The sequence below is a fragment of the Anguilla rostrata genome, chromosome 1 (assembly GCF_018555375.3).
Source record: "Anguilla rostrata isolate EN2019 chromosome 1, ASM1855537v3, whole genome shotgun sequence".
Taxonomy (NCBI): domain Eukaryota; kingdom Metazoa; phylum Chordata; class Actinopteri; order Anguilliformes; family Anguillidae; genus Anguilla; species Anguilla rostrata.
Window position 1 is genome coordinate 8,452,162 of NC_057933.1, and position 27,493 is coordinate 8,479,654.

Below are 27,493 nucleotides of genomic sequence, written 5' to 3' on the forward strand. Positions count from 1 at the left end.
CAAATTGCCAAGAGGATGTTCCAAATCAGACAAAGTGTTTGGAAAATTTAGAAAAAAATTGGACTGAAAAAAACTGTATTGGTGATGATCAGATTTAATCGGTGAGTGCTTATACAGCAAAGCTAAGCAGAGTAAGCAGGGCCCTAACCCTGGGTGGGCAGTGTCCACTGCCACCCGGCCCCGCCCATCATCTGTGCCACTCCCTCAGGATTGTCATTTAGCTGCCACAAATTTGGTCAACGTGAACATTGCCAAGCTACACCCTGAGCTGACCGGAGGAGGATGGGTTTCCCCCTTGAGCCTGGTTCCTTTCGAGGGTTCTTCCCATCTGCCACCGGGAGTTCTTCCTTGCCACTGTTTCTTTAGGCTTGCTCCTGTGGGTGTTTAGGCCAGGGTTGTCAGTGAAGCGTATTGCGACAGTTGTGTTGCGAAATGCGCTATATAAATAAAGTTTGATTTGATTTGATTGGACCGTTTCCCTTCTGAAAGCGGAGAACCCTTGTGAGCTGAACTGCATCCCCAAGGGGGAGAACTTCTACTACCGGCACCAAGCGGCCGTGGTGGACGGCACGCCCTGCCACCCGGGGCGCCGGGACATCTGCGTGGAGGGGGTCTGCAAGGTGAGTGGAACAGCCTCGCCGGCTTGGTATAGTCTGCGTGGAGGGGGTCTGCAAGGTGAGTGGAACAGCCTCGCAGGCTTGGTATAGTCTGTGTGGAGGGGGTCTGCAAGGTGAGTGGAACAGCCTCGCAGGCTTGGTATAGTCTGTGTGGAGGGGGTCTGCAAGGTGAGTGGAACAGCCTCGCAGGCTTGGTATAGTCTGCGTGGAGGGGGTCTGCAAGGTGAGTGGAACAGCCTCGCAGGCTTGGCTTACTTCTGTGTGAGGGGGTGTGCACTGTGGGTGGAAGAGCCTTCCAGGCTTGGCTTAATCTGCCTGAAGGGGGGTCTACATGGCGGGTGTAACAGCCTTGCAGTCTTGGCTTAATCTGTGTGGAGGGGGTCTGAGAGTTGGTTGGAACAGCCTTGCAGGCTTGGTTTACACACCCACACGCTGCATGCATTATGCCAGGTGGAAAAGTGAATTAATCCACCATTACCGCTGCGGGCCGTGATATAGTGTGTTCTCACAAAGCGGCGTTTGAATTCAAGCCACATGGGAGTCATGAAACCTGACCGTGTATTAATCGTCCTCCGATGCATAACCTTGAATCACCCCCCCCCTCACCACCCCTCTCTGTTTCCTGTGCCCTGCCCCCCCCACCCCCCCCTCTCGTCTGCTTGGGCGGTGTGATCACATGCTGGAATCGCCTCATGAGGAGGACCCCTGTTTGCAGTGCGGGGGAAACGGCCAATCCTGTTACCTGGCCAGGAACAGCTTCTCCGTGCCCAGCCTGCCCAAAGGTACCCGTGCCCCCCGAGGGAGGGAAGCTTCCGCAATGTTCTCTACCCCTGGATTTTTGTTGTTGTTGTTGTTGTTTTTTTAGTGTGTTGCTTTTTTCTGTTGTATATAAGGGCCCTCTTGGAGAAAAACTCCTTTTCGCCTCCCCCCTCCCCCCTCCACTCCAGGGTACAATCAGATGTTTATCATCCCCGTGGGAGCTACCAACATCCGTATCCGAGAGACGGTGCCCTCGCGAAACTACCTGGGTGAGTCCGGGCGGGATTCGGCCCGCGGAACCGGGCAGCACTAACTGTGCTTGAGTTTGACCTCACCGTCTGGGTATCCCTGATGAGTGCGGCTCTGCACCATGTGATCTTGGGGAAGGGGCGATGGCCGTGTTTCAAGATGGGTAGGAAGGGAGCTAACAAAGAGCAGAACTAAATGATGAATGAATGTTTCGTATATATATCCGTTATGGATTTGTGTGGTTTCCTGTTTTTTTTTTTGTCAAAACGTTTGGATGTGCCGGGGGTTACACAGAGTGTCATTGCCATTGTCTTTATTTAAAAAAATAAAAAATAAAAAATGTTTTAGCCATCAAGAATCTGCGCGGGGAGTACTACCTGAACGGGCACTGGGTGATCGACTACTCACGGGCGTCGCCCATCGCCGGCACCGTGCTGTACTACCAACGGGGCGCGGAGGGAGAGTCGGTCCCCGAAACCATCACGGGACGGGGGCCCACGACTGAACCCCTGATTGTGGAGGTCAGACTGGCGCCCTCCTTTCTGCCTTTTTTGAAAATGTTGTTTTTAATCAAACGGAGAGCTAGATTAGGACTGCACTGTTCCCTCTGATTTCCTGTGTTTCTGTGATACTGTTCCCTCTGGAGTAAACAGTAGAAAAAGAAAACCCCTTCACCCACCCTAAAATGATCAGATAGAAAAAAGTGCTCTAATCTAAAAAGTCAGACAGTACGTTCAGTTCAGTAAAGGAAGTTCAGTTAGAAAGAACACATTTATGAGTACGGCTACACGTTTTTTGCTGAAACATGTTACATCATTCTCAAACACACCCTGTTACACATGCGCGCACACATCCACACACACACACACACACACACACACACACACACTGTAGATCCCCTCTCCCGCTCTGAACCCCGATCCCCTCTCCCGCTCTGAACCCCCGATCCTCTCTCCTGCTCTGAACCCCGATCCTCTCTGAACCCCGATCCTCTCTGAACCCCGATCCTCTCCCCCCGCCCAGATCATCAGCCAGGAGCAGAACCCGGGTGTGGAGTACGAGTACTACCTCCCGCACAACCGGCCCGCGGAGAGCCAGTACTGGAGCTACGGCTCCTGGACCCCGTGCAGCAGGGAGTGCGGGACAGGTCAGCTTCCGCCCCTCCTTCCTAATCCTCTGCCAGCGGTGTCATCACCTGAGGGGGGGGAAACTCCAGGTTCCGAAAGTTAAAATCCGCCCCAGTATTTTATGTCCAGTCACCTGGATTATGGAGGACGGAGTGTAGCACAGTGGGTAAGGAACTGGGCTTGTAACCAAAAGGTCGCAGGTTCGATTCCAGGGTAAGGACGCTGCCGTTGTACCCTTGAGCAAGGTACTTAACCTGCATTGCTTCAGTATATATCCAGCTGTATAAATGGATACAATGTAAAATGCTATGTAAAAAGTTGTGTAAGTCGCTCTGGATAAGAGCGTCTGCTAAATGCCTGTAATGTAATGTAATGTAATGCTGTTCGGCACAATTCTTCAGCCAGAAGGTAGAACTAATGAAGTGAAATCAGCTGGGCTGAGTTCATGGGCGTAAGAAACACACGGCAGGACTTTTACTCTCTGACCCCTGAACTCTTCGCCTCTGACGATCACACACACTTAACATAACGTCTCGTAAATATTCAAGCTGTTAAACACCATAAATCTGTCATGATTGACCTGCCCGTTTAATTGCATTGTGAAACGGTCTGATTTTTGTTTATGGATGGAAGGTTCAGAGCAATCTACAGCGTAAAGGCACATATTATTTGGAGGTACTTTAGTAAGGGAACGGGGTGGGAAAGATCCAACTCAGACTGACGCATCTGTTGACTCGGCGCATTTCGCTCTGGCTAACTTTGCGTCTGTTTCTCCCCCTCGTTAAAGCACAGCCTTTCTGAAATAGTGCTAAACAGGAAGTAGTCACGGCCTCACACCGTTCATTACATTAAAAAACGAAAAAGGGTAATGACACGTGTAGCCATTTCGCCTCTACAATTTATACTAAATAACAGTTTTCAGGGAGTCGTAATGTCTGCGCCGCGCATAATACGAGCTAAAATGCTCTCGCGCCTAAAATGAGAATTGAGGAGATTTTGGAATAAATAACACGTCTGTCGCGTTGGAATGTGCAGTTCCTGACACTTCGCCTCTCGCCAGGGTACCAGTCCCGGCTGGTGTTCTGCACCGTCGACAACGAGGCCTACCCGGATCACATGTGCCAAGGCCAGCCCCGCCCTCTGAACAACCGTACCTGTAACACCCAGGCCTGTCCGCAAACTCACAGGTGAGCGGTTGAAAGCATGCAAGGGGGCGGGACAGAAAGAATGTTTGTTCAGCGTTTTGGAGCCACGTTGAATATAATGAATGCTGTTTTGGAGTAGCGCGTAGGATGCTGTGGTTTGGCGTATGATGCCGATGCATTGTGACCTCACAATGGGCAGTTGCCATGGCGCCTCAGCTCTTTAGACAGAAGGTTCTCCGGACCGTCTAAGCTTTTGAATGGTAGTAGGCCATGCGTGGAGAGACCTATTCGGTCCCTTGAAAGGAAATGCAGGATAGAGAAAAGGTGAGCCTACGCAGGTGAGCCAAGGTAAGATTTTTACAAAGGAGTCATCTGTAGTAGACATGCCCAAGGGAGGAGAGGAGCTAAAGTAGAGGGGGCGGGAGCCAAAACCAAAAAAAAAAAAGCTTTGGGTGAAATTGTGCTACGTCATGGCAGACAGGGGAGAGAGGGTCCTGCTTGCGACAGGACCTCACTGCTCTTGGTGTTGTTCCCGTTTGAAAGGATGGCGTACCTGTACCAGCCGCTAGTGTGGAGGCCCTTGGAGAGGCCCAGAACGTTTGTGTACAGGTAACACGCTGCCCCCACTGAGTGCCGTGCCACGGTGGGCACGGGCAGGTGGGCACGGAGTCCGTGTCTGTTCCTCTCACAGCCTGTCCTTATTCGTTGCGGCGCTCCGATCGTGGAAGCGTGGGGCAACTGCCCAGCTCAGAGATCTTGCCCTTCCTTTTTTTAATCCACACGCGCACACACACACACACACACGTACATACGCACACATGCATACACACCCACACGCACACAGTACACACACACACGCACACAGTACACACACATGCACATGTATACACACACACACACACACACACACATGTACATACGTACACATGCATACACACCCACACGCACACAGTACACACACACAGGGCTGCCGTCAGTGGGGGACACCTGGGTTCATCTTCCCAGACCATGGAGAAGTGGGGGGGGGCAATGGTCTGTGAACTAGTGGTAAATATTATTGTCCTGTGCCTGGGAATAATATATTAATATCATTTCATCCCAGGCACTAGAATTTCACCCGGCAGCTCTGCACACACACACACACACAAACACACACATACAAAGAATAAACAGGAAGTAGACAGAGACAACGGGCTCCATTTTGTGCCTTCATTTCCTGGCATTGTTGAAGCCTGGGTAACAAATGTCCCACACCTGTGCCAAATCTGCCCTGTTCTCCCCCTCTTCCACTTTGACCCCATCACCAGCATCTTTGATCTCTGACCTGGGTTGCTGTCTGGCTGCTCTGTAGCGTAGCCTCTGCGTTAAAAGTTGTGTTGTTTTTGTCCCTTGAACTCGTCTGCTTGTTTTGCTGATACTTGGAAGAATCAAAAGGCAATTCGCCAAGGTCTTTGTGCCTCTGCGTCAGTGTTTCAGTGTCCAGTGTCTGCTTCTTCTGCACAAAGAAATCACTTGTGAAAATGTGTCCGGTTGCCAGGATACAGCCCTTTAAATAGTTGTCTTTGGTAGCTATCCCGTTTCCCGCCCTGTCCCTTTGATGTCTTCTCAGAAACCTGAGACCCGTGTTTGTTCTGGGAGCCTGGTGTCTCCAGGCAAGGCTTCTGTTCAGTGGTGTGGACTGTCTGCCATTGTGCATTTCCAAACAGTTCAAAGGGGGTTGCCCTTTATTACTAAATGTCAGTCACAGATATGAAGACTCACTAGATGTGCATTCACTAGGATCATGCAATCGTTGTGGATATTAAAAAAAAAAAAAAAAAAAAAAAAAAGAACGTTTTGAAGTTGAAGGTTGCCTGTGTCCTTTTAGTTAGTGTGCCTGAGATAGGATTGGGCCTAATTGCGTTATCCTTGAGTGTGTGTAGCTATGAGTCTGCAGCTGATCCACATTTTATGGTAAGGGATGCTTTATGCTACCATCGTTCACCATTTAAGCACAAACCAGACTGAAGATGCAATAGAAACAAGGGTATATTAAATTAATAGCTAGCCTTATGCAGGGACGGTCTTAATAGACATCACTGAACTGTTACACAAACAGAAACAACTAACAAACCAGTTGAGATTGGCCAGGTGCCAATGCAGCATTCACAGCTTAAAATGAGCTGCCAGATGCGTGCTTGGAAGCTGGGTGAGGCTGTAATATATTAGACACTGTAAGTAACGAGTGTGACTGCTGAAACATGACTGTCCTGTTAACTGACGGCTGGTGACTGCTTTCTGTTTTCTTTTGTCGGCTGCCTGTTTTGTTTGTTGTCAGCATGTGGGGGGCATTAATAGCTGCCGATGTCGTCTAGATTAGCGCTGGCCCGCGCGAGTTCCGTTTAAAATTTCGGTTGGGCGCTACGTGGTTCTGGAACACAGGAGAGTTCGCAAGCGGCGGCGAGCTCCTGGGCTCTTGATTGGCTGGTGCGATAGCGGCCTGTGGCCTGAACATGACCGATTCGGGTCTGGACTGTGTTATAAGCTGACTTGTGCTATAAGGCCACAGCCGGCTTCCCCCCCCCAGTGGATGGTGGGCTTGAGTGGGCCAAGATTCCTGTGGTTACTGCTGCCTTCTGGGGCCCCTAGTTGCACAACAGGCGTCTGCAGTTTCAGTGTACAGTATGTCGTCACTGAGGAGCCTGGTTTTCCTGTTATTGTTATTGGGTTATTGTGTGGACAGTAGTCACAGGCCCGTAGGTGAGTGTATCGGAGGATTGCGCACAGTCCGTGTACTTGTGTATGTGGTTTAGCACTGACGCGAGAGCGCGCTACAATTGACGTCCCCCAAAATTGGCTTTAAAACACGTAAAAAAAATAACAGCATGGTGATGTGTATGTTTTTAGGAGCATAAAAGACCAGCGTTCATAAGGAATAAATAAAGTTTCTTTGATTTCTTTTATTTCATGAGTTTTCAGAAGCGACCATATTCACTTTTACAGATTTAAAAATTAGTGGTTAATTGAGTGACCCAGCAGCAGTTTTCAGATTCCATAGCTGATCATGCTGTCGCTTCGGTAGCTACGCTAGTCACTGCTAAGCGCCCGTAGTGAGCAGTAGTGGAGTAGTGTGCGCTAATGTAGTGTGTGTGTGTGTGTGTGTGTTTGTGTGTGTGTGTGTGTGTGGTGTGTGTGTGTGTTTGTGTGTGTGTGTTGTGTGTGTGTGTGTGTGTGTGTGTGTGTTTGTACCATCCTGCTGCTGTGCTGTGCTTCTGTGGGTGGCAATCCGGTGGCAGGGGCTGCGACGCTAGTCTGCAAAATTTGGACCAGCAGAAGGAGGCGTTTGGGGTGTGGCTTCATAATAACTGGAAATTTCTGTATTTTTTTTTAAATTTTCCCCCTTCTCACACCCCACCCACAAACACTTGCCCCCCCCCGCCGCCCCCCCCGGGCGCGCTCAGCTGGAAGACGGCGGAGTGGAGCTCCTGCACGGCCACGTGTGGCGGGGGCTCCCAGACGCGCAGCGTGCAGTGCATATCCCACGAGGCCGAGGGGCCGCGCGTGGTGGAGGACAGCGTGTGCGCGGCCTACGCGCCGCGGCCCGCCAGCCAGCAGGCCTGCGGCCTTCAGCAGTGCGCCGAGTACAGCACCTCCTCCTGGGGCCCGGTGAGTACTGCGGGCGAGGGAGGGGAGGGGGGGGGCGACGATGGTGGGAGAGGGAAGGATGGAGGGGGAAGGGTTACTTAAGGTTATGCTCGGTCTTGTGTGGGGGGTTGGGGGGTTGGGGGATGGGTGCAGTTTTGGCAGAAGAGGGGTGAGTGATGGCAGGGTGGCGTAGTGTTGGCAGGAGAGGGAAGGGTTAATTAAGGTTATGTTCAGTCGTGTGTGGGGGGTTGGGTGGTTGGGGGCTGGGTGCAGTGTTGGCAGGACGGGAGTGAGGGGGTGTAGTGTTAGCGAGAAAGGGAAGGAGCGGGTAATTATGCTCCTCCTCACTCTTGGTTTTTTTTACGGCCCTGTCGACAGTGTTCAGTGACCTGTGGCTCCGGCGAGCAGACCCGCGACGTGGTGTGCATCGGGGCGGGCGGGGCTCGTCTCCAGGACTACGCCTGCGGCTTGAGGCCCCGCCCGCCGCACAAGCAGCCCTGCCAGATGCCCCCCTGCTTCCGGCGGATCGCCTGGCACATCGGCGACTGGGGCCTGGTGAGCCGGATGCCCGCGCCGTGCGCCAACTTCAGCGCCACACACGCTGGCGTGCTGCGCCAGAGTCTTTAGCCTGTTTTTAAAACGTGAGCGCGCATCTCATCGTCGTGTCACTTCCTCTGTGCCGTCCTCTCTTCCTGTCCCCCCCCCCTCGCTCTCTTCCCCCCCCCCCCCCCTCCCAGTGCTCCAAGAGCTGTGGTTCCGGTCTGCGCGAGCGTCAGGTGATCTGCTCCGACCGGGACCGCATCCTGTACACGGCCGACCGCTGCAGCCCCCACCCGAAACCCCCCACGGTGGAGTCCTGCAACGCGCAGGCCTGCTTCTTTCCGCAGCGTGAGTCTGACCCCCCCCTCCCCCACCCCACCCCACCCCACCCCACACCACACCGGCCCTGCATGCTTTCATAAATAGAGCAGTCAGCTGGCTACTACACCGTGACTAATTTTTTTATTTAACTGTCTGTCTGTCGTGTTTCGTTGTGTCTGTATCATTGTGTGTGTTTCTGTTTTCTTGTCCTTGCGTGTATGTGCTTGTATATGTTTGTATTCATATGTGTGTGTGTGTGTGGTTTTTGTGTGTGGTTTTTGTGTGTGTGTGTGTGTTAATCTCTTCGCAGTTGTACCCAGTATGCAGGATCCAAGCGGCCATGACAACACCATGCTCGGGTTCCGGCCCTTCAACGACAGCTCCACTTCAGGTTTCTCACGCGCTCATTTTCATTCATGTCCACCTCCCCATTCATAAAGTGCTGCCTTGCCCCCTTGCCTCTGCGCCCCCCCCCCCCTCCATCACCGCCCGGCACTAATTATCCGGCCCTGAGTGGCATGTTTTCCTGGGTTTTGTGGGGGGGGGGGCGAGGGCGAGGGGAGGGGGGTTGTCGGTCTGATTAAAATATTTGAGGGGCAGTGAAGTGTGCCTTCGAGCTGTGGCTTTACTGTAGTGTGTGTGTGTGTGCCTGTGTGTGTGTGTATTTCTGTGTGAGTTTTTGCGTATTTTAGCTGCTGCTTGCGTAAATGCTCAGTTGCTGGGCTATGCTGTTGTGTTTTGGCTCTCATGTAGCTGGGTTCTACTGTATTTTGGCAATATTGTGGTTGGCTTATGAGGTGGTATTTTGGCTTTTGTGTGGTTGGGTTATGCTGTGATGTTTTGGCGCTTGTGTGGTTGGGTTGAGCTGTGATATTTTGGCGCTTGTGTGGTTGGGTTATGCTGTGGTATTTGTCTCTTGTGCGGTTTGGTTGTGCTGTGATATTTTGGCTCTTGTGTGGTTGGGTTATACTGTGATGTTTTGGCGCTTGTGTGGTTGGGTTGTGCTGTGATATTTTGGCTCTCATGTGGTTGGGTTATGCTGTGATATTTTGTATTTTGTGTGGTTGTTTTCCCCCTTTGTTGCAAGTGTAAAACCGCTGTTCTCAGTCCATAGGCCGAATATTGCGAACCCGTCCCTCCCCAACATCTTCGACGGCTACCAGCGGAACTGTTCCCAGTCCTACTACGGCTGCTGCCCTGACGGGTTCACCCCTGCCAACGGACCTCAGGCCCAGGGCTGCCCTCAGGGGTCCTGCATACGGAGCAGGTACGCCTACCTGCACGGCCCCATGGAGCGTCCCCATAGGGGCCACATAGCTCAGGAGGTGAGAGCGGTTGTCTGGCAGTCGGAGGGTTGCCGGTTCGATCCCCCGCCCTGGGCGTGTCGAAGTGTCCCTGAGCAAGACACCTCACTCCTAACTGCTCCCAACGAGCTGATTGGTACCTTACATGGCAGCCTTTCACCGTTGGTGTGTGAGTGTGTGTGTAAGTGGGTGAATGAGAGGCATCAATTGTAAAGCGCTTTGGATGAAAGCACTATATATGTAGTATGTAGTCCATTTACCATGGCTCTACTGGCCCAACATAAAGCGCCCCATGGCCCTGGCCCTACCTGGACCCCCCACCCCCTCAACGGCCCCACCTGAACCTCTCCCTACACCCCTACCTGAACCCTCTCCGTGGCCATTCCTGAATCCGCCCAAACCCCTACCTGTGCCCCTCCCCGAACCTCTATCTTCCCCCCTCCCCACTCCCTTACCTGTGCCCCTGCTTGTGTCCCTACCTGCACACACCCCCCCCCCCCCCCACACACAGACCTCCACCAGCCCTGCTACGTGCTCCCCTTCCCACAGAAGATCCTGACCTGATTAATGGCTCCTGTGAATATGCTGTGACTTGCTTGCTTTTCACTTTTCAAACAACGCTTGGAACAATGTATTTAAACAACAGACAAAACCAACATAACAATTCACAAATTTAAAAAAAAAAAATTTGGCCGGTTATGAGCTTAGAATGAGTTTGGATTTTTGTCAGAAGTGTGCTGGAGTCTGACGTGCTTTTCAGAATTTCGCAGGAGTTCAGAATCGGCGTGAAATATGCGGCTGCTCGACAGCTCAAAGGCGAATCCGTGCATGTCGGATCGAAACGCGTCTGCGTTTGGCCGAGAGGCTCCTCTTGCGCGTAGTGTGCGGAACTGACGCCGGGTGCCAAACTGCAGATTTTAAGACGCGACGGCCCTTCTCATCTTCCCTCCGTTGCTGTGGGTGGGACGAGGACCACGTTGTGATTTTCGTTTTTTGTGTCTCTCCGTCAGGTACGGGTGCTGCCTGGACGGTGTGACCGTGTCTCCGGGTCCCAATCGGGAAGGGTGTCCCGAGAACCCGGGGCTGCCCCCCACGGTGAGGGCCTTGTTTAGTCCTGTCCTATCGGGGTTCGCCCCATCTTCCCTGACTCCGCCCCTATCATACCCTCCCCCCTCTATCTCTCTCAGTCCACCCCTAACATCCCCCCTCTCTCTCTCTCTCTCTCTGCCCCTAACATCCCCCCTCTCTCTCTCTCTCTGCCCCTAAATCCCCCCCCTCTCTCTTCACCCTACATTCCCCTCTCTCTCTCTCTCTCTCCACCCCTTACATTCCCACTCTCTCTCTCTCTCCACCCCTTACATTCCCCCTCTCTCTCTCTCTCTCTCCACCCCTAATATCCCCCCCCCCTCTCTCTCCGCCCCTAACACCCCCCCCCCAGGACCCGTTCCCGGCCCAGCCCAACCCCCCAGGGACTGCCGGCTCAGCCTCTTCGGTTGCTGTGACGACCAGGTGACGCCAGCATTAGGACCCCGCAAGGAGGGGTGTCGGAATGCCCCCACAGGCGGTGAGTGTGTGTGTGAGAGGGAGGGACGGGGGGAGAGAGGAGAGGGCGGGGTAAAGCAAGATGGCGGTTAAGATCATTGGGACTTATGGAACAGATTTTGGATGCCTGGGAGTATTAGTTCTACACTTAAGTGTTAGAATTAATAAGTATGAAAAGGATATCTTTCATGATAAGTAGTTAAGTATTTAAATGTCCACGGTTCATACACAGAAGCAGATCGCGCGGACACACACACTTTGCACACGGTCCTTTCCTTTGAAGGAGTTCTCTGGAGCATTTTTATCTGAGGCACAACCTTGGCGTTACAGTGAATACACAGACACAACGCTTTAAACCCTTTCTGGTGTTTGGAAGTGAAACGTTGGGATTTTGGGTGGATGTGCTGTTCTAACAGTGAAGTGATGGGATTTTGGGTGGATGTGCTGTTCTGACAGTGAAGTGATGGGATTTTGGGTGGATGTGCTGTTCTAACAGTGAAGTGATGGGATTTTGGGTGGATGTGCTGTTCTAACAGTGAAGTGATGGGATTTTGGGTGGATGTGCTGTTCTGACAGTGAAACGTTGGGATTTTTGGCTGGACCGCAACAAACACGAATGTCTGTGACTGAGTGACTGAGTTATGCAGTTACACCATTGGTCAGCTGGATGAAGTGTGTTGGGTCCAGCCATATGCTAGGTTTTGACCTGGTCTTGTTTAGATTTTGGGTGAATGTGCTGTTCTGAAAGTGAAACGTTGGGATTTTGGATATTTTGGATGGAAGTGCTGTTCTAAAAGTGAAACGTTGAGAGTTAGGGGATTTTGGGTGGATGTGCTGTTCTGAAAGTGAAACGTTGGGAGTTAGGGGATTTTGGGTGAATGAGCTGTTCTGAAAGTGAAACGTTGGGAGCTAGGGGATTTTGGGTGGATGTGCTGTTCTGAAAGTGAAACGTTGGGAGTTAGGGGATTTTGGGTGGATGTGCTGTTCTGGAAGAGAAACGTTGATATTTTGGGTGGAAGTGCTGTTCTGGAAGAGAAACGTTGGGATTTTGGGTGGATGTGCTGTTCTGACAGTCCACACACTGAAGCTGCATTCCTGAGTTACCCCTCCAGCCCCTGGGCTCCCGGCGTGAGCTCGCTCCGTACCACGTGCCTGTGACATCATCAGTCAGTCAGTCCTCCAGCGCCCGGGGGGGGCGGGGGGGGTGCAGAGGCCGAAGGAGCCTGAACAGGCGGGGCGCCCTCAACGCTGAGTGCCGCTACGTTTCTCGCGTAGAGCAGCTGAGCGTCGTTGTGTAGCAGACGAAGTGTAGCACAGTGGGTAAGGAACTGGGCTTGTAACCGAAAGGTCGCAGGTTCGATTCCCGGGTAGGGCACTGCCGTTGTACCCTTGAGCAAGGTACTTAACCGAAATTGCTTCAGTATATATCCAGCTGTATAAATGGATACAATGTAAAAATGCTATGTAAAAAAGTTGTGTAAGTCGCTCTGGATAAGAGCGTCTGCTAAATGCCTGTAATGTAATGTAATGTGTTTCCCGCGCTGAGCGTCTGAGCGAAGAGCTCTCGTCCAGCACCTGAACGCTGCGGCGTTTCTCGTGTAGCATGCGGCGCTTTCGCACGGCGTTGTCGCTGAAAGAGACCGTTACAAACCCTGCGGCTCCCGCCCTGATGCCGTTGATCTGAGTCCTGATGATGACACCTTTGGGACCGAATCCAGACTGTGCCAGTGCTGACTGAGCACGTGCCAGATTGACGAGCCGAGCCCGTGGTTACAACTGCACGTCCGATTTGGAGTAAAAAAAAAAAAGAAAGAGAGAATTGTAGTAAGTCATGAGGGCTTGAAGTTCTAAGGGGGTTTAACTGTAATGTAGCCTGAGTGCATTTGCACAGTCTGAGTCTCAGTGAGTTAAGCCAGACTAAAGCAGTGTAGTTCAGTGGGATGAACCCTAAACCCTAACCCCTAACCCCTAACTCTAAACCCATTTTCTCTGACACAGCCAAGCATATTAGGTTCTGGTGTGTTGTACGTTGTAGCCCTGGGTTTATTATGCTGTTTGGGGATCCGGATTGACTAAGCACTCTGCACTGTGTTTTTGTTTTGTGCTGGGTTTATTATGCTGTATGGGGAGCCTGATTGGCTAAGCACACTGCGCTGTGTTTTTTGTTTTGTGCTGAGTTTATTAAGCTGTATGGGGAGCCTGATTGGCTAAGCACTCTGCGCTGTGTTTTTTTGTTCTGTGCCGGGTTTATTATGCTGTATAGGCTGTATGGGGAACCTGATTGGCTAAGCACTCTGCGCTGTGTTTTTTGTTTTGTGCTGTGTTTATTATGCTGTATGGGGATCCTGATTGGCTAAGCACACTGCGCTGTGTTTTTGTTTTGTGCTGGGTTTATTATGCTGTATGGGGAGCCTGATTGGCTAAGCACACTGCGCTGTGTTTTTTGTTTTGTGCTGAGTTTATTAAGCTGTATGGGGAGCCTGATTGGCTAAGCACACTGCGCTGTGTTTTTGTTTTGTGCTGGGTTTATTATGCTGTATGGGGATCCTGATTGGCTAAGCACTCTGCGCTGTGTTTTTTTGTTCTGTGCCGGGTTTATTGTGCTGTATAGGCTGTATGGGGAACCTGATTGGCTAAGCACTCTGCGCTGTGTTTTTTTGTTCTGTGCCGGGTTATTGTGCTGTATAGGCTGTATGGGGAACCTGATTGGCTAAGCACTCTGCGCTGTGTTTTTTTGTTCTGTGCCGGGTTTATTGTGCTGTATAGGCTGTATGGGGAACCTGATTGGCTAAGCACTCTGCGCTGTGTTTTTTTGTTCTGTGCCGGGTTTATTGTGCTGTATAGGCTGTATGGGGAACCTGATTGGCTAAGCACTCTGCGCTGTGTTTTTTTGTTCTGTGCCGGGTTTATTGTGCTGTATAGGCTGTATGGAGATCCTGATTGGCTAAGCACTCTGCGCTGTGTTTTTGTTTTGTGCTGGGTTTATTATGCTGTATGGGGATCCTGATTGGCTAAGCACTCTGCGCTGTGTTTTTTTGTTCTGTGCCGGGTTTATTGTGCTGTATAGGCTGTATGGGAACCTGATTGGCTAAGCACTCTGCGCTGTGTTTTTTGTTCTGTGCCGGGTTTATTGTGCTGTATAGGCTGTATGGGGAACCTGATTGGCTAAGCACTCTGCGCTGTGTTTTTTTGTTCTGTGCCGGGTTTATTGTGCTGTATAGGCTGTATGGGGAACCTGATTGGCTAAGCACTCTGCGCTGTGTTTTTTTGTTCTGTGCCGGGTTTATTGTGCTGTATAGGCTGTATGGGGAACCTGATTGGCTAAGCACTCTGCGCTGTGTTTTTTTGTTCTGTGCCGGGTTTATTGTGCTGTATAGGCTGTATGGAGATCCTGATTGGCTAAGCACTCTGCGCTGTGTTTTTTTGTTCTGTGCCGGGTTTATTGTGCTGTACAGGCTGTATGGGGAACCTGATTGGCTAAGCACTCTGCGCTGTGTTTTTTTGTTTTGTGCCGCGTGGCGCGCTGCAGGCCACCGAGGGGTCTGCTCCGAGCCCCGCCTCCCCGGCCCGTGCAGCGACTGGACGGCGCGCTACTACTACGACCCCGCCGCCGGCACCTGCTCCCACTTCTGGTACGGGGGTTGCCAGGGCAACGGCAACAACTTCGCCTCGCGGGAGGACTGCCAGCGGGAGTGCCAGGGCTGGCCCCGGAGCCAGCCGCACACGGTGCAGGTGGCGGTGCGTGGGGGCGGGAGGGAGGACGCCGCCGCCGCGCCCGACCGCTCGCGGGACATGAGGAGGGTGTTCACCGTGTCCTCCTCCGGGAGGCAGCGGGGAACCAGCACCGACGCGGCCTCCGAGGCCCACAGGGCCCAGGTGCGCCTGCGCCGCCCCGCCCCCGACCAGGTGCAGAACGCTGACAGGTAAGAGCGCTGGGGCGGAGCGGCCCGGCTCAAGCCCCAGGCCCCGCCCCCCCCGGGGAGGGAGGAGCCCGCCCACCTGTGCGACTCTTTAAGTCTGAGATGAGTGAGTGATGAGTCCCAGATTAGATTCAGTCTGTCAAAGCACTCCCAGGCACACAGACACACACACACACACACACACAGGCACACACAGGCACACACACACACACAGATATACACACAGGCACACACAGACACAGACACACATGCACACACAGACACACACAGACACACACACACACACATATACACACAGGCACACACAGACAGGCACACACGCACACACACACATGCACACATACATATTGTACACACGCACACACACAGACACACACACTCACACACACACACACACACAGGCACACAGACGAACATACACATACATGTGCAAACACAGACATGCTCACACACATACGCACACACACTGGCACACACACATACACACGCACACAGGCACAGGCACACATGTACGCACACACACACACACACACACACACCATGTCACCGTGTGGAAGGACCCAGGATTTGTGGACCTTGAAGTGCCTCTGTTGGACAGTGCCCCTGCTTTTTGGATTGTACCTTCACGCAGACTTTTTTTTTCTACTCATTTTTCCCCCTCCATCATTGTTTGCTTCGAATGATGTTAGCCTTGTAGCGCCTGCCACACCGCCAGCCTTGTGCCACCGCCGCCCACATGCTTCCTGTCATTGCTGATGTCACAATAAAGAATCGGCTGCACTGTTCCACCTGTCTGTCTGCCTGTGTCTCTGTCCGCACCCTAGTGGAAGAACCATACATGTGCAGATAAAGATACAGTTTGCAAATCTATTCGTGGTTAAACTAAATTATTTTGTGTTCATATAATTAAAAAATTGAACAGGCTGTGCTGATATTGTAAGTGTATGGTTGCTCTGTACAGGAAGCTGTCTGTATTTCTGGACCCAGAATCCCTCTCTCCATCATGACCTGGACCTCAGAGTTGTCTGATTGGCTCAAAATCACGGGGGCGGGTGCAAGAGTTTCAGATTGACTAAATATAATTCTGGTATTAGTTGATAAACCTAATCGTGAGTTTAAGTTTGTACTGATATTGATAAAATCTGGAGGATTCATCTGGGGACAGAAAGAATTCATTTTAATCTTTCCAATCAGTCCATTGATCCAGCGGGACACCATGAGGCTTAAAGGATCCCAAATGTATGAAAACAAAATGTCCCTCTGGATCAAAGGACTGATACGCATGTGTTGATCATCTTTGGACCACAAACGGAATGGGAATGAAGCCTGTATTTGTGCAAAGATCTTCAGTTCACTTTTTCCTTTTTTTCTTCTAACGCTTGATCTGTTCATCGGATATTTCGTTCCCTTTCGTGCAAAAATTGCGGTTTCGGTTTGAGGTCACGCGGGGGACACTTTGCATCACGTGAGCCACCAACAACAGAAGGCATATCGGCCCTTTTCCCCCTGTGGGTTACCTTGGTGACCGGTCCTGGCAGACGGGCCTCCTCTGACATCACGGGGTCTAATCATTTCCAGTGGGCCTGTTCTCTGGGACCTGTTTTTGTTTTGGGGGGTTTGGGGAGAGTTGCTCAGTACACGGCTTGGTGAATTTGACCCCGCCGCCCGCCCCACACCCCACACACACACACCCAGTCCAGTTACTGGTATGCGGCCAGGCCGTTAATGATCATTCTGGTTAAATTTAGGTGACTGCATAATCTGCCGCCCCTGCACTGTCTGTGTCTCTACACCCTTCTCTCCTCCTGTCCCCCCTCCCCCCCCCTCCGCCCCTCCAGCATGGCAGGCGTGAGCATCGATCAGTCGGACCCCTCCACGGTGGAGGGGCGCGTGGGGCAGAGGGTGGTGCTGCCGTGCCGGGTCACCCCCCTGCCCTCCTCCACCGTCGTGGTGGAGTGGAGGAGAGACGGCGTCCCGCTCACCGCCCACAGGTGAGAGGCGGGCAGCGGCCCCGTCGCCTTGGAAACGCGCGCTCTCACCTCTGCGTGGGGGCATTCAGATACGCTGAGCTCATTTCGTTGAGGTGGAAGACGCTCGGTGCAGTAGGGCTACGTCCATTTTGTAAATCCCTACTTAAGACCCACCTCTCCTGTGTCACCTGCCCATGACTTCCACTGTTGCCTTGATTAGTATGCCTGTGTTTATACTTTATTCTGTACTCTCTTCAGAATCTATTTTGTCCTATGTATCTATTTTGCTTTCTATACATACTGTTTTCTTTTTACCATTTTAAGTTTGTTAAGCGGCCTTGGGCTCTGGAAAGGTGTCTTATAAATCGAATGTATTATTATTATTATTATTATTATTATTTATCACAGCTATCAATGCAGTACTTGTGAACCATGTGTGTTTTAGCCAGAAGGTAACTCACTCCCTCTCTCCGTCCGTTCCTCTTCCTCCCTCCCTCTCTCTCCCTCTCTCTCCCCCTCCCTCCCTCTTTCTCCCTCTTTCTCCCCCTCCGTCCCTCTCCCTCTCTCCCCCCCCGCCCTCCCTCCCTCTCTCTCTCTCTCTCCCTCCCTCCCTCCCTCCCTCCCTCCCTCCCTCCCACTCCCTCTCTCTCTCCCTCCCTCCCACTCTCTCTCTCCCTCCCTCCCTCTCTCTCCTCTTCTCTCTCTCTCTCCCCCTCCCTCTCTCTCCCTCTGCATCCAGGCATCAGCAGCAGCCCAACGGCTCCCTGCTGGTGGGGCCCCTGACCCTGCAGGACTCCGGCTGGCTGCTCTGTGTGGCCACCAGGGGTCAGGAGAGAGACCACCGCTACATTTACCTGTCCGTCTCGGGTAAGGCTGCTCCGGCCGCCGCGCTTGCGGTGTCACGCGTGCGTTTGGCCCCCTGATTAAAAACCCCGCTGTTGGCAGAAGTGGGAGGGCTGTGGCTTTATGTTCGGTCTGTCTGTGTGACCCCAGAGTCGCCCCAGACGGACCCCGGCGACCAGTCGTCTGTCCCTGAAGTGCCCCAACAGAACTCCCCCAGGTACTGAAACACACACACAGACACACACATGCAAACACACAAACACTCACAGTCTCTCTCACACACACATGTGGGTACGCACATGCACACGCACACACACGCACACGCACACACTCACTCACACTCTTTCTCTCACGCACACGCACACACACGTCTACCTTTGCATACACACACGGATGTGCTTCTCCCATTTTCCAGGTTCAGTATCGACCAATCAGGCTCCTCGCTGGTGCAGCGGCGGGTGAAGCAGACAGCCAGACTGCCCTGCAGAATCAGCCCCGCCTCTGCCTCGTCTTCAGTCAACATCGAGTGGACCAAAAATGGACTTCCCGTCAACTCCCTGAGGTAACAGCTGAGCCTGCTGTGTGTGTGTGTGCGTGTGTGTGCGTATGTTGGCTGTGTTGTCGTATGAATATCCGTGATTAGCTGCTGTGGTGTTCTGTAGACACACTCAGCAATCAGATGGCTCATTGGTTATTGGTCCGCTGACCTCTGAGGACTCTGGGTTCTACACCTGCACTGCCTCCACCCACCACCAGAGGGAGCACAGACAACTGCAGCTCAAAGTAGCTGGTGAGGATACTTCAGTTGTATTTTTAAAAATTATGTACACATTTAGCTAAATCTGCAGTATTTACCTTTAATGCGCATAATTGTTTTCAACGAGCCGTGTGTATTTGTGCACCTCAGAGGCCCTGCGGATTACTACAGCCCCCAATAACGTACACGTATCCCGGGGCAGCACCGCCCACCTCCCGTGTGTGGTGTCCGGGGACAACGTCAACGTTGGCTGGTCCAGGTGAGGTCAGAGGAGCGCTCTTCCCTCAGGCCCCCCGGGAAGGGCTGACGTCACCCCCCCCGCTGCGTTCTGCTCGAGCCGACGGAAACCCCCCCCGGCAACCGGGCGGCCATTTTATCTTTATCACCGTTTCAATTGGTTATTCCGTTGTGATGTCATAATAGGGTGCAGGCCTGTGTCTGACGGCGCTGTCGTCCCTCAGGAACGGCGTGCCGGTGCGGCCGGACGGCGGCCGCGTTCAGGTGTCGGTGGACGGCAGTCTGATCCTCAACAACGTGCAGCCGGCGGACGAAGGTGCGTACACCTGCAACGCCTACATCGGAACTTTCTCTGTCAGTGCCACGGCCGAGGTGCGCGTCAGCAAGGACACACAGCCAGGTGAGGGCCACTGTTCCCCAACACCTCGCACGCTACCGTGTGCGGCCGGTCGGCCTCTCTCTCTCTCTCTTCCTCTCCTTCCTGTCTGTCTGTCCCTCTTCCTCTGCTCTCTCCCTCTACCTGGTTACAATGATCACAGAAATGTGTGTGAATCTTATGAGAGATTAATTTTTTCCCTTTGTGCTCTCTTAGCAATTTAGCATTTTGTTTGTGGAGGATCTTTCTCGGCACAAGGTCTTCAGTCTAAAACAGGGGTGCTCAAGGAGCAAAATTTTTGCTTACTGAATTACTTCCTGGGTCAGGTCAGTCAGGGCGGACCTGTCTGGGTGAAATGCATGGCGATAGGTCAGATTCTACTCACTGCATGCCTGAAAATAATTTTTGCATGCTAGTCATGTGTGGAAGCGAAATCCTTAAAGAAGTATGAGTTGGAGAGCACATTTTAGCAACAGAAGAAAAAGGTGTCATTAAACTTTCAAATTTCAAACTAAATTTCACGTTTCGCCTTTCCTCCTCCGCCACTTCTTCCTCGTTCACTCTTTCCATGCTGAGACATGCAGGGCTCTGAAAATGTGTGAATTATAGCAAATAATGTTGTTGATTATATGTTTGAGGGTTTGGGGTGCACTATTGTCTTTACATTTTTTTGTCCTGTATAGTTCAGTTTTGTTTGCCCCAAATTTCATTTGCTCTTTGTTATTACTCACTGTTAAAGAGCCTCTTCTCTCTCTCTCTCTCTCTCTCTCTCTCTCTCTCTCTCTCTCCCTCTCTCCTTCCCTCCCTCCTCCCCATGTGAAGGACCCGGGCTGGGTTTGCCCTCGGACTGCGTGGATCAGCCGGAGCTAGCCAACTGCGAGCTGATCGTCTACGCCCGCCTGTGCTCCAGCCAGTACTACTCCAGCTTCTGCTGCGCCAGCTGTGCCCGGCACAGCCGGGGGGGCACCGCCGCGCTGGGCTAGGCCTGCGGGGGAGCCGGGCCCCGAGGTCAGGAGGTCAGGAGGTCCTGTGAGGGGGCCAGGGACTGGCTGCTGCTAGGCAGGCTCAAGGACCATTCTCCCCCTCCCCGCCCCCCCTCCAGAACTTAACTTCATACAGCAGTACCTTAACTTCATTCACACACCTGAATTTCAGAAGCCGAGGACCTGAACTTGAGACCCATTTCCTGTGGTGGAGTATAGTCGTGACCCTATGATTTTTATTTTTCATTTTTTATTTTTTTTGTAGATTTTGTAAGCATTTCTGTTCAGGGAATTCAGTACACATGTATACATTTTTTAAAATAAAAGTTTAGTTTGAGTTATGTCTTCGTGGGAATGGGATGTGATCGTTTTTGGCGGCAAATAAGTTTAGAAGTGTAAACTGCCATCCTAAGTGTTAGTTAGAATGAGACTTTGTGCAAGGAGCGGTAACGATGAACAGATATTTGGTCAGTTTATTTGCTCATAACTCGGCACAGTAGGACCGGCCATGGTTTCGTGCCTTAACCTCTGCCTGTATCGTGTACACAGTGTGACCAAAGATGGTTTGTGAGCGTCCACAAGGGAACGCCCCGTTCAGTAAAAGTAAATTTGCTCATGCACTTCTGAAATGGGGTTTCATGAACCACCACATGTGTGAATCTCATTCGCTCAGTGGCCACTTTATGATGTGAGAGATGCCAGGTTTGGTATGTCATGTCCTCTAAATTATTTTGAGATAATTATGAGACAGTACTGGGCATGCGTCTGCGATTTGTGGGGGTCATAGGTCTTGACCTTCCTGACGGGCGCTCAAGTTATTGAGCCTTATTTCTTATGATTGGTTAGATTGGCCAGTGTATGTGTGATTGGCCAGTTAAAATGAGGAGAAATCAGGCCAGTCCAATGTGGGATGTATCTGCGGATCGAGGCCCGTGTTCAAACCATTTAACGCTGAAAGTATTCCTCACACTGGACTGAAGCCAGTTTTTTAAATTTTTTAAAGATTTTTTTAAAACCTTGAAAGTTATATTGAGGTGTGTAACGGTTCCAGTATTTGGAGTAACATTTTGCAGAAGGTGAATACTGAAATATATCAATTAAACCACAGTTGAACAGCATACAATTTCTTAGATGTATGTGTGGTTAAAAGCGTGTACATTTAACATGTTACGCTTACATCCTAGCCATTTACAATACACTCCTATCCAGAGTGATTTAAAAAGCTACATACTGCCCATCTATACAGCTGGTTATTCACTCAAGCCATCCAGGTTAAGTACCCTGCTTAAGGATAGAAAGGAGGCAGCACACCTGGGAATCAAACCAACGACCTCATGAGTCGCAAACCCAGATCCTTGAGCTTTATGCCGTGATGTATTTATCTTTGTTTTTATCAGTGTTTCTTTTTTTTTCCCTTTTTTTTTTAAATGAATGAATTAAAGAAAAGGGTCAAATCGAGTTTCTGTCCAAACTTAACGGCTTCCGGATTTCTGCAGGCTTATGGAAATGAAATGTACTTCAGTATGTGGTAAATGATTAATATATTTCACAACAGTGTAGTATAAAATATACATTACTATATCTGAAAACAGCAATTTGTATATTTATGCTTATTTGGTGAAGTGTTGCAATGTCTTTATAATATATTTTATTTCTGTTTATATTCAGCATATTCTATTTCTGCAATGGCAGTGCCCACAATTGATAAAATCCAAAACAATTTTTTGCCAATGATAGAAATCTCGGACACACAATGTCCGTGAGGATAACTAAGAAAAATCACCCTTTTTGTGTGATGTACATCCCGATGTTTGCTTTCCAGAAATGAGTTAGGTGTCATTTTGTTTTGTAACTTCTCTCCACATTAAAATATATTTTTTTATGAAAGGCTTCCCATTCAAATTAAACAAGCTGGAACTACAACTTTGAGTTTTTTTTAGGTAATTTGTTTTCTGGGGTGTTTATAGTAAATGATTTCTTAAATTCTATTAGTTTCCAGTTGGTTATTAAAACTTATGTTAATGAATATGGCCCCCATGTTTGTTTTAATTCCTGTTATTGTTTATTTGTAATTATTGTGTTAAATAAAAAAAATATTTTCATTACATTGTTCGGTCTTGTGTTTGTCCACAATGCTTGGATTGATCTGCGTGGTTGAATTTAAAAGAAATAAATTACAAATGAAAGCAATGGTGCTTTGTGCTAATGAATTCACAGGAACAATAATGCAAAGCAAGTTACTATTTGTTGATTAAACCACTCAGCTGATTTTCACCACTTGAGTGCCATAGTTTCTATTAAGCATGAAATAAAAGAAATGTATTTTTAGGTTTTTTCTTTTCTTTTCTTTTAGCCACGTTGTACTGAATTTGTTTCCTTTATCTTGCTTTTTGTCACGATTTGGAGTCATTGCTACTTTTGGACCAATCACTGTTAGTTCCACAGTTTACCACTAGAGGTCAGTGTGGTATAAAGTCAGACTGGCCCGAGATTGAGTATGACCTGTAATGGTGTGGTTGCCAGTGCGAGAGTAGCTATTTGCTGCCTGCCAATGTGAAGCTTGTGGTGAGGGAGGGAGAGAGAGAGAGAGAGAGATATATACCTGAGCAAAGACACAAAGCAAAGCACTTGGTAGAAAAGCAATACAGTTAAAGGCAATAGGGGGTTGACAATTGGTGGCATCGTGGACCACGATGCACTTCCTCACGGCACTTTATCTGCTTCTCTTCGTTACACGTGAGTTTCAAACAAACCGCCTTGGACCAGAGCGACCACGGCACCGACACGATGTTTGCACCTGGATAGGACCGCAGAAGCAGACTTTTAAAGACTGTGCTTCATAATCAAAGCGGGGTTGGACACGTGCATACATACACACATGCGTGTGCTTGCAATTAACGTGCGTTAGCGGGATGAATGGAACCTGTGCGCACGCTTTCATTTTGATTCTCTTTTTTTGTTTTCTCTCCACCAGAAACGTTGGCCGCTCGGTTTCGCCAAGACAGGTTTGCTGTGGTGCAGAAAGGAAGCAGCGTTCAACTGCCCTGTCAACAGGACGGCACACATGAGTACATGTACTGGTACCGCCAGTTTGCGGGTCAGGGTCTGGTCTTGCTCTACCTGTCCAGGTATGAGGGGATGGCGGCAGAAAATGAATTCAAGGACCTCAGGTTCTCGGCCGCACGGCCAAACCGGCAGAACTTCCCTCTGAATGTCACAGGCCTGCAGCTAAATGACACCGCCATGTATTACTGCGCCAGCAGTTCAGCCACAGTCACACAGAGTCATGCAACGCCCCATCAAAAACCTGTGCTGCACTTCTCCTGATCCCCACCAGAGGTCAGTGTAGGGCTACAACTTCGAACCCAGCTGAACATTTTTTTTTTGGGGGGGGCGGGGTGGAAGGGGTTGGCAGAAGCCTCCCTACCCTCATAAATATTTAGACTGTGCCGTGTTTCTTTCTTGCCCACAGGCAGTGTCTCATGAGGAGATGGCCCCAAGCACAATCATGACCTTTCTTCTTCTTCTTCTTCTCCTGCAATGGAACTGTGAGTGTAAAACTGCTTTGTTTTAAAAAAATAAATTAAAAAAATCATTTTCTGGGAGGCTCAGAGGATAAACACAGAAAGTGCTATGGAAAGCAGAGCTAATGAAACGCCCTTCAGTTCTTCATCTCTCTCATTGTCTCTCGGCAGGTGTGGATCTGCTCCAGGTCCTGCAGTCCCCGCTGGACCTGGTCCTCCGTCCAGGCTCCCCCGCCAAGGTCACCTGCTCTGTCTACGGCACCAGCAGCCCGTTCACCTACTGGTACCGCCGGACCCCGACGGAGGGGATACGTTCCTGGTTCTCCTCTTTGGGTACGGGAAGCGTGGACCCGCCCAGTCGGGACGGGTTCAGCGCCAGCAGGCCCAACGACTCCCACTTTGTTCTGGAGTCGGCCGGGGTGGCGGAGGCGGACCCCGCCGTGTGGTACTGCGCTGGGAGTACCCACGGTAACGAAAGCCAAGCAGGGGGCTGTACAATAAAGGCTCCACTGTGAGTGCGCTTTGCACAAAACCACAGACGGTAGCTGCGACCGCACGCACATGTGCACATTACTCCTCAGACGAAAGATACTCTCAAATCCACTCCCGTTCTGTGAAGGTCAACAAATAGACTAGTCTAGACTTTTACCCGTCTAAATTCAAGCTAAGAACTGGTGCCTTTGATTGTTTGAAGGCACTGTGAAGTGCAATACAAGTAAGTAATCTGTGGGGTGTGTAGGTTTTTTTGTATGTCAATCATCAATGAATTCACTTTTGCCAAATTTTCCGACATGGACATACAGTGCATTACCCGTCTCTATGTAAAGAGAACAAGGAGAATTAATTTGAATATTTTAAATTAATAGTCTGCCTCTAAATTGCAGCTACAACCTCTCAACTGCCCAAACTGGCATTTGTGTTGACTTTGCTACTCTTTTCCAAAATGCTTGGGATCTGCTTGTGTGGTTCCACCCCTGGGCAGCAGGGGGCGATGTAGACTGGAAAATGAGGGTGACTTCAGGGAAAGGTTACAACTACTGCCTGTCAAGAAGCGAACAGGAAGGCAAGTTGTCATTTAAACCCATTTATATTTATAATTAAAAATACAAGAGATGCCAGATATACCTTACTTATACAAAAATAATAATAATAATAATAATAATAAACCCACATTTAATCATCTATGAAAGTGGGTAAACTATTTTTTTTCGAGGTAGCTGGCCCCCAATTGCAAATATGAGAGTTTGGTTACCGAACTAAAAAGTGGCAGGTACTATGACGCGTAGCAGTAGCAGTAGCAGCCGTGGTTTCAGGAGTCTCCAGGTGGGATTCTGATCAAGATAAGCTGAGCTGCACCATTTACAAACCCAGCTGTGCTGCACAGGCGTCACAGAGCCCCAGCCACGTTTGAGTGCTCAGTGCCATGTGCATGAAAATGGAACACTCCCTGAATGTGGAGTGACTGTGGCTGTGTGTGTGCGTGCTTCTGTGTCTGTGTGACTGTGTGTGTCTGTACGTGAGAGAGAGCGCAGGTAGAGTGAGTTTGCAGCAGGGCATGTGTGTATGTATGTATGTCTGTATGTGCCTGTGCATGTGTATGTATGTGTACTGTGTATGTGTGTCTGTGAGTGTGAGTGTGTTAGCATGTGTGTATGTGAGTGTGCGTGTGTGTGCTTCTGTGTCTGTGTGAGTGTGTGTGTCTGTACGTGAGAGAGAGCGCAGGTAGAGTGAGTTTGCAGCGAGGCAGGTGTGTGTATGTATGTCTGTATGTGCCTGTGCATGTGTATGTATGTGTGAGTGTGAGTGTGTTACAGTAGCATGTGTGTATGTGTATTTGAGTGTGTGTGTATGCATGTGCATATGTGAGAGAGGTTGCAGTGGGGCAGGTGTGTGTATGTGTGTCGGGTCGGGGGGGTCGGGGAGGGCGGGGGGGGGGGGGGGTGCCTGCACACGGCCCGCCTGTCACCACATCCTCTCCCCGCTGTTGTTCTTGCACCGACACAGGCCCTGGGCTGCGGTCTCACAGTCTGCCGGCAGAGCAACAGTTTCCCGCCACACGGGAGGCGTCGCTGGCCCCTCCTCTCTCCCTCTCTCTCCTCTCTGCACCTTGCAGGGGCATCGCAGCGTGCAAAAAGCAGGTCACATGACCGAGGTGCACCAATTTTGGTTTCCTGCTGCCCTTGGTTGTGCTACATTTCTTCTCCCTTTTACAGCGAGAAATATAATTCTGAGAATTTATCGTTCTGTCCCACTTTTTTTTAAGCACACTTGTACACTCTCAGAAAAAAAATGAGAGTGTACAAGAATGAAAAAGTCATTAAAAAGGTACAAACACCTGGCACTGGGGTGGTACCCTATAAGTCCTTAAATTGTACCCCTAGCCAGCAATACATAATTCATTTGTATATTTTTTGTTTGTAAAATGTACTTTTTAGCACCCAAATATAACATTATTGTACTTTCAGGAAACTTGTTCCTTAAAGAACAAAAATGTACCTACACTGTACCTTTATCTCTGAGAGTACATCTACAATGACTGTGTCACTGTGATGAGTATGTAAATAAGGGTCAACATGGAAGTAGGCCTAATGAACTTGTAAATAACTAAGTACGCAGGCCGGACTAATCTTTCTTTGCTGTGTTGCTGTATGTCGCTATTACCAGGTTATACTGTAGCTACATTTGGGCTTTTAAACCTCATGGACAGCAACCTGCGACTGAGAATCTTCTCAAACGGAAAATAAGTTTCTGACAAAACAATGATATGCGCAGTAATGTATGTGAATGGAATAGTTGACATCGGGTGTCATAATAGCAGACACAGAATACTGAGGCCCGGTTACATTTTGTCTCTGTTAGAAAAAAAAAACAATTTCACAAGTTTGTGAGATTCAGCCGACGAAAAGAATAAAAGGCAACAAGTTCTCGCCAGCTCAAAACGAGAGAAAATATGACACGTGTGGTTTTTAAAATGAACACACGCACACGCAGACATGCACTCAAGCCTTGGGTGCAGAATTTCCAGTGCAGGCAGTTGAAAAGAAACCGCTATGGTTTATCGCGCACAGGAAATGTTTTTTTTTCCCCCAGCAGCGGAGGAGGTAGAGAGGCGGATGGCAATGACAAAAACGACCTGAAACGAAGAGCAAGAAGCGATCGAAAACCTCCCGCTGCTTAATACAGCTGGAAACAGGCTGAAACTATTCCATAAGCCCCAATGGAAACCGGACGCGTCCGTAGACCAGTCGCGCTGCTGCTCCCTGGTCATTCTGTATTTTCCCTAATGCAGAAATTAAGACAGAGCAGAACAGCACGGGCACACTTCTTGCCCCGGATAGGTCGGCTTATCCCAGGGCCTTCACACGGCAGAGACCGCTGTCTGTTGTTGTACTTCGTTTGCAATTTCCGATCAGATCAAAGATGCTAATCTAAACAGGAAGACACATTTAAATAACAGTTTTCTGTTATTTAAAACGAGTTCAAATTTCTAATAACGGTGTGTTTTACAGATTCCCTACGTAACTGAAAGTTGTCCACTCTGGATTTAAATACTCAGACTATTACAGCATGTATGAGGAGTACAGGGGCAAATATATGTACTGCACATGAGTTTGACAGGAATGCTTCAGTCTTCGGTAGGATCTATGGAGCATTC

At 50.1% G+C, this 27,493-nt stretch overlaps 1 protein-coding gene and 1 gene segment (V, D, J or C); both read left to right on the plus strand.

Moving 5' to 3' along the window:
* LOC135242925 (papilin-like) overlaps positions 1–22,419 on the plus strand; it is a 36,396-nt gene extending 13,977 nt beyond the window's left edge. The window contains 24 exon segments of the mRNA XM_064314301.1: positions 490–627; positions 1,283–1,399; positions 1,565–1,645; positions 1,974–2,146; positions 2,649–2,772; positions 3,813–3,939; positions 4,441–4,506; positions 7,338–7,542; positions 7,900–8,076; positions 8,259–8,409; positions 8,693–8,773; positions 9,490–9,649; positions 10,697–10,762; positions 10,765–10,781; positions 11,125–11,250; positions 14,758–15,151; positions 16,987–17,139; positions 17,858–17,980; positions 18,107–18,178; positions 18,377–18,523; positions 18,624–18,751; positions 18,869–18,977; positions 19,180–19,355; positions 20,154–22,419. Of these exon segments, the coding sequence (XP_064170371.1) occupies positions 490–627; positions 1,283–1,399; positions 1,565–1,645; positions 1,974–2,146; positions 2,649–2,772; positions 3,813–3,939; positions 4,441–4,506; positions 7,338–7,542; positions 7,900–8,076; positions 8,259–8,409; positions 8,693–8,773; positions 9,490–9,649; positions 10,697–10,762; positions 10,765–10,781; positions 11,125–11,250; positions 14,758–15,151; positions 16,987–17,139; positions 17,858–17,980; positions 18,107–18,178; positions 18,377–18,523; positions 18,624–18,751; positions 18,869–18,977; positions 19,180–19,355; positions 20,154–20,314 (3,272 nt within the window). The 3' untranslated portion in view covers positions 20,315–22,419.
* Positions 22,420–23,771: 1,352 nt separating this feature from the next.
* LOC135239393 (T cell receptor beta variable 30-like) lies at positions 23,772–24,353 on the plus strand. The segment is given in 2 exon segments: positions 23,772–23,862; positions 24,010–24,353. Coding segments are annotated over 2 exon segments (402 nt in total).
* Positions 24,354–27,493: the final 3,140 nt, after the last annotated feature.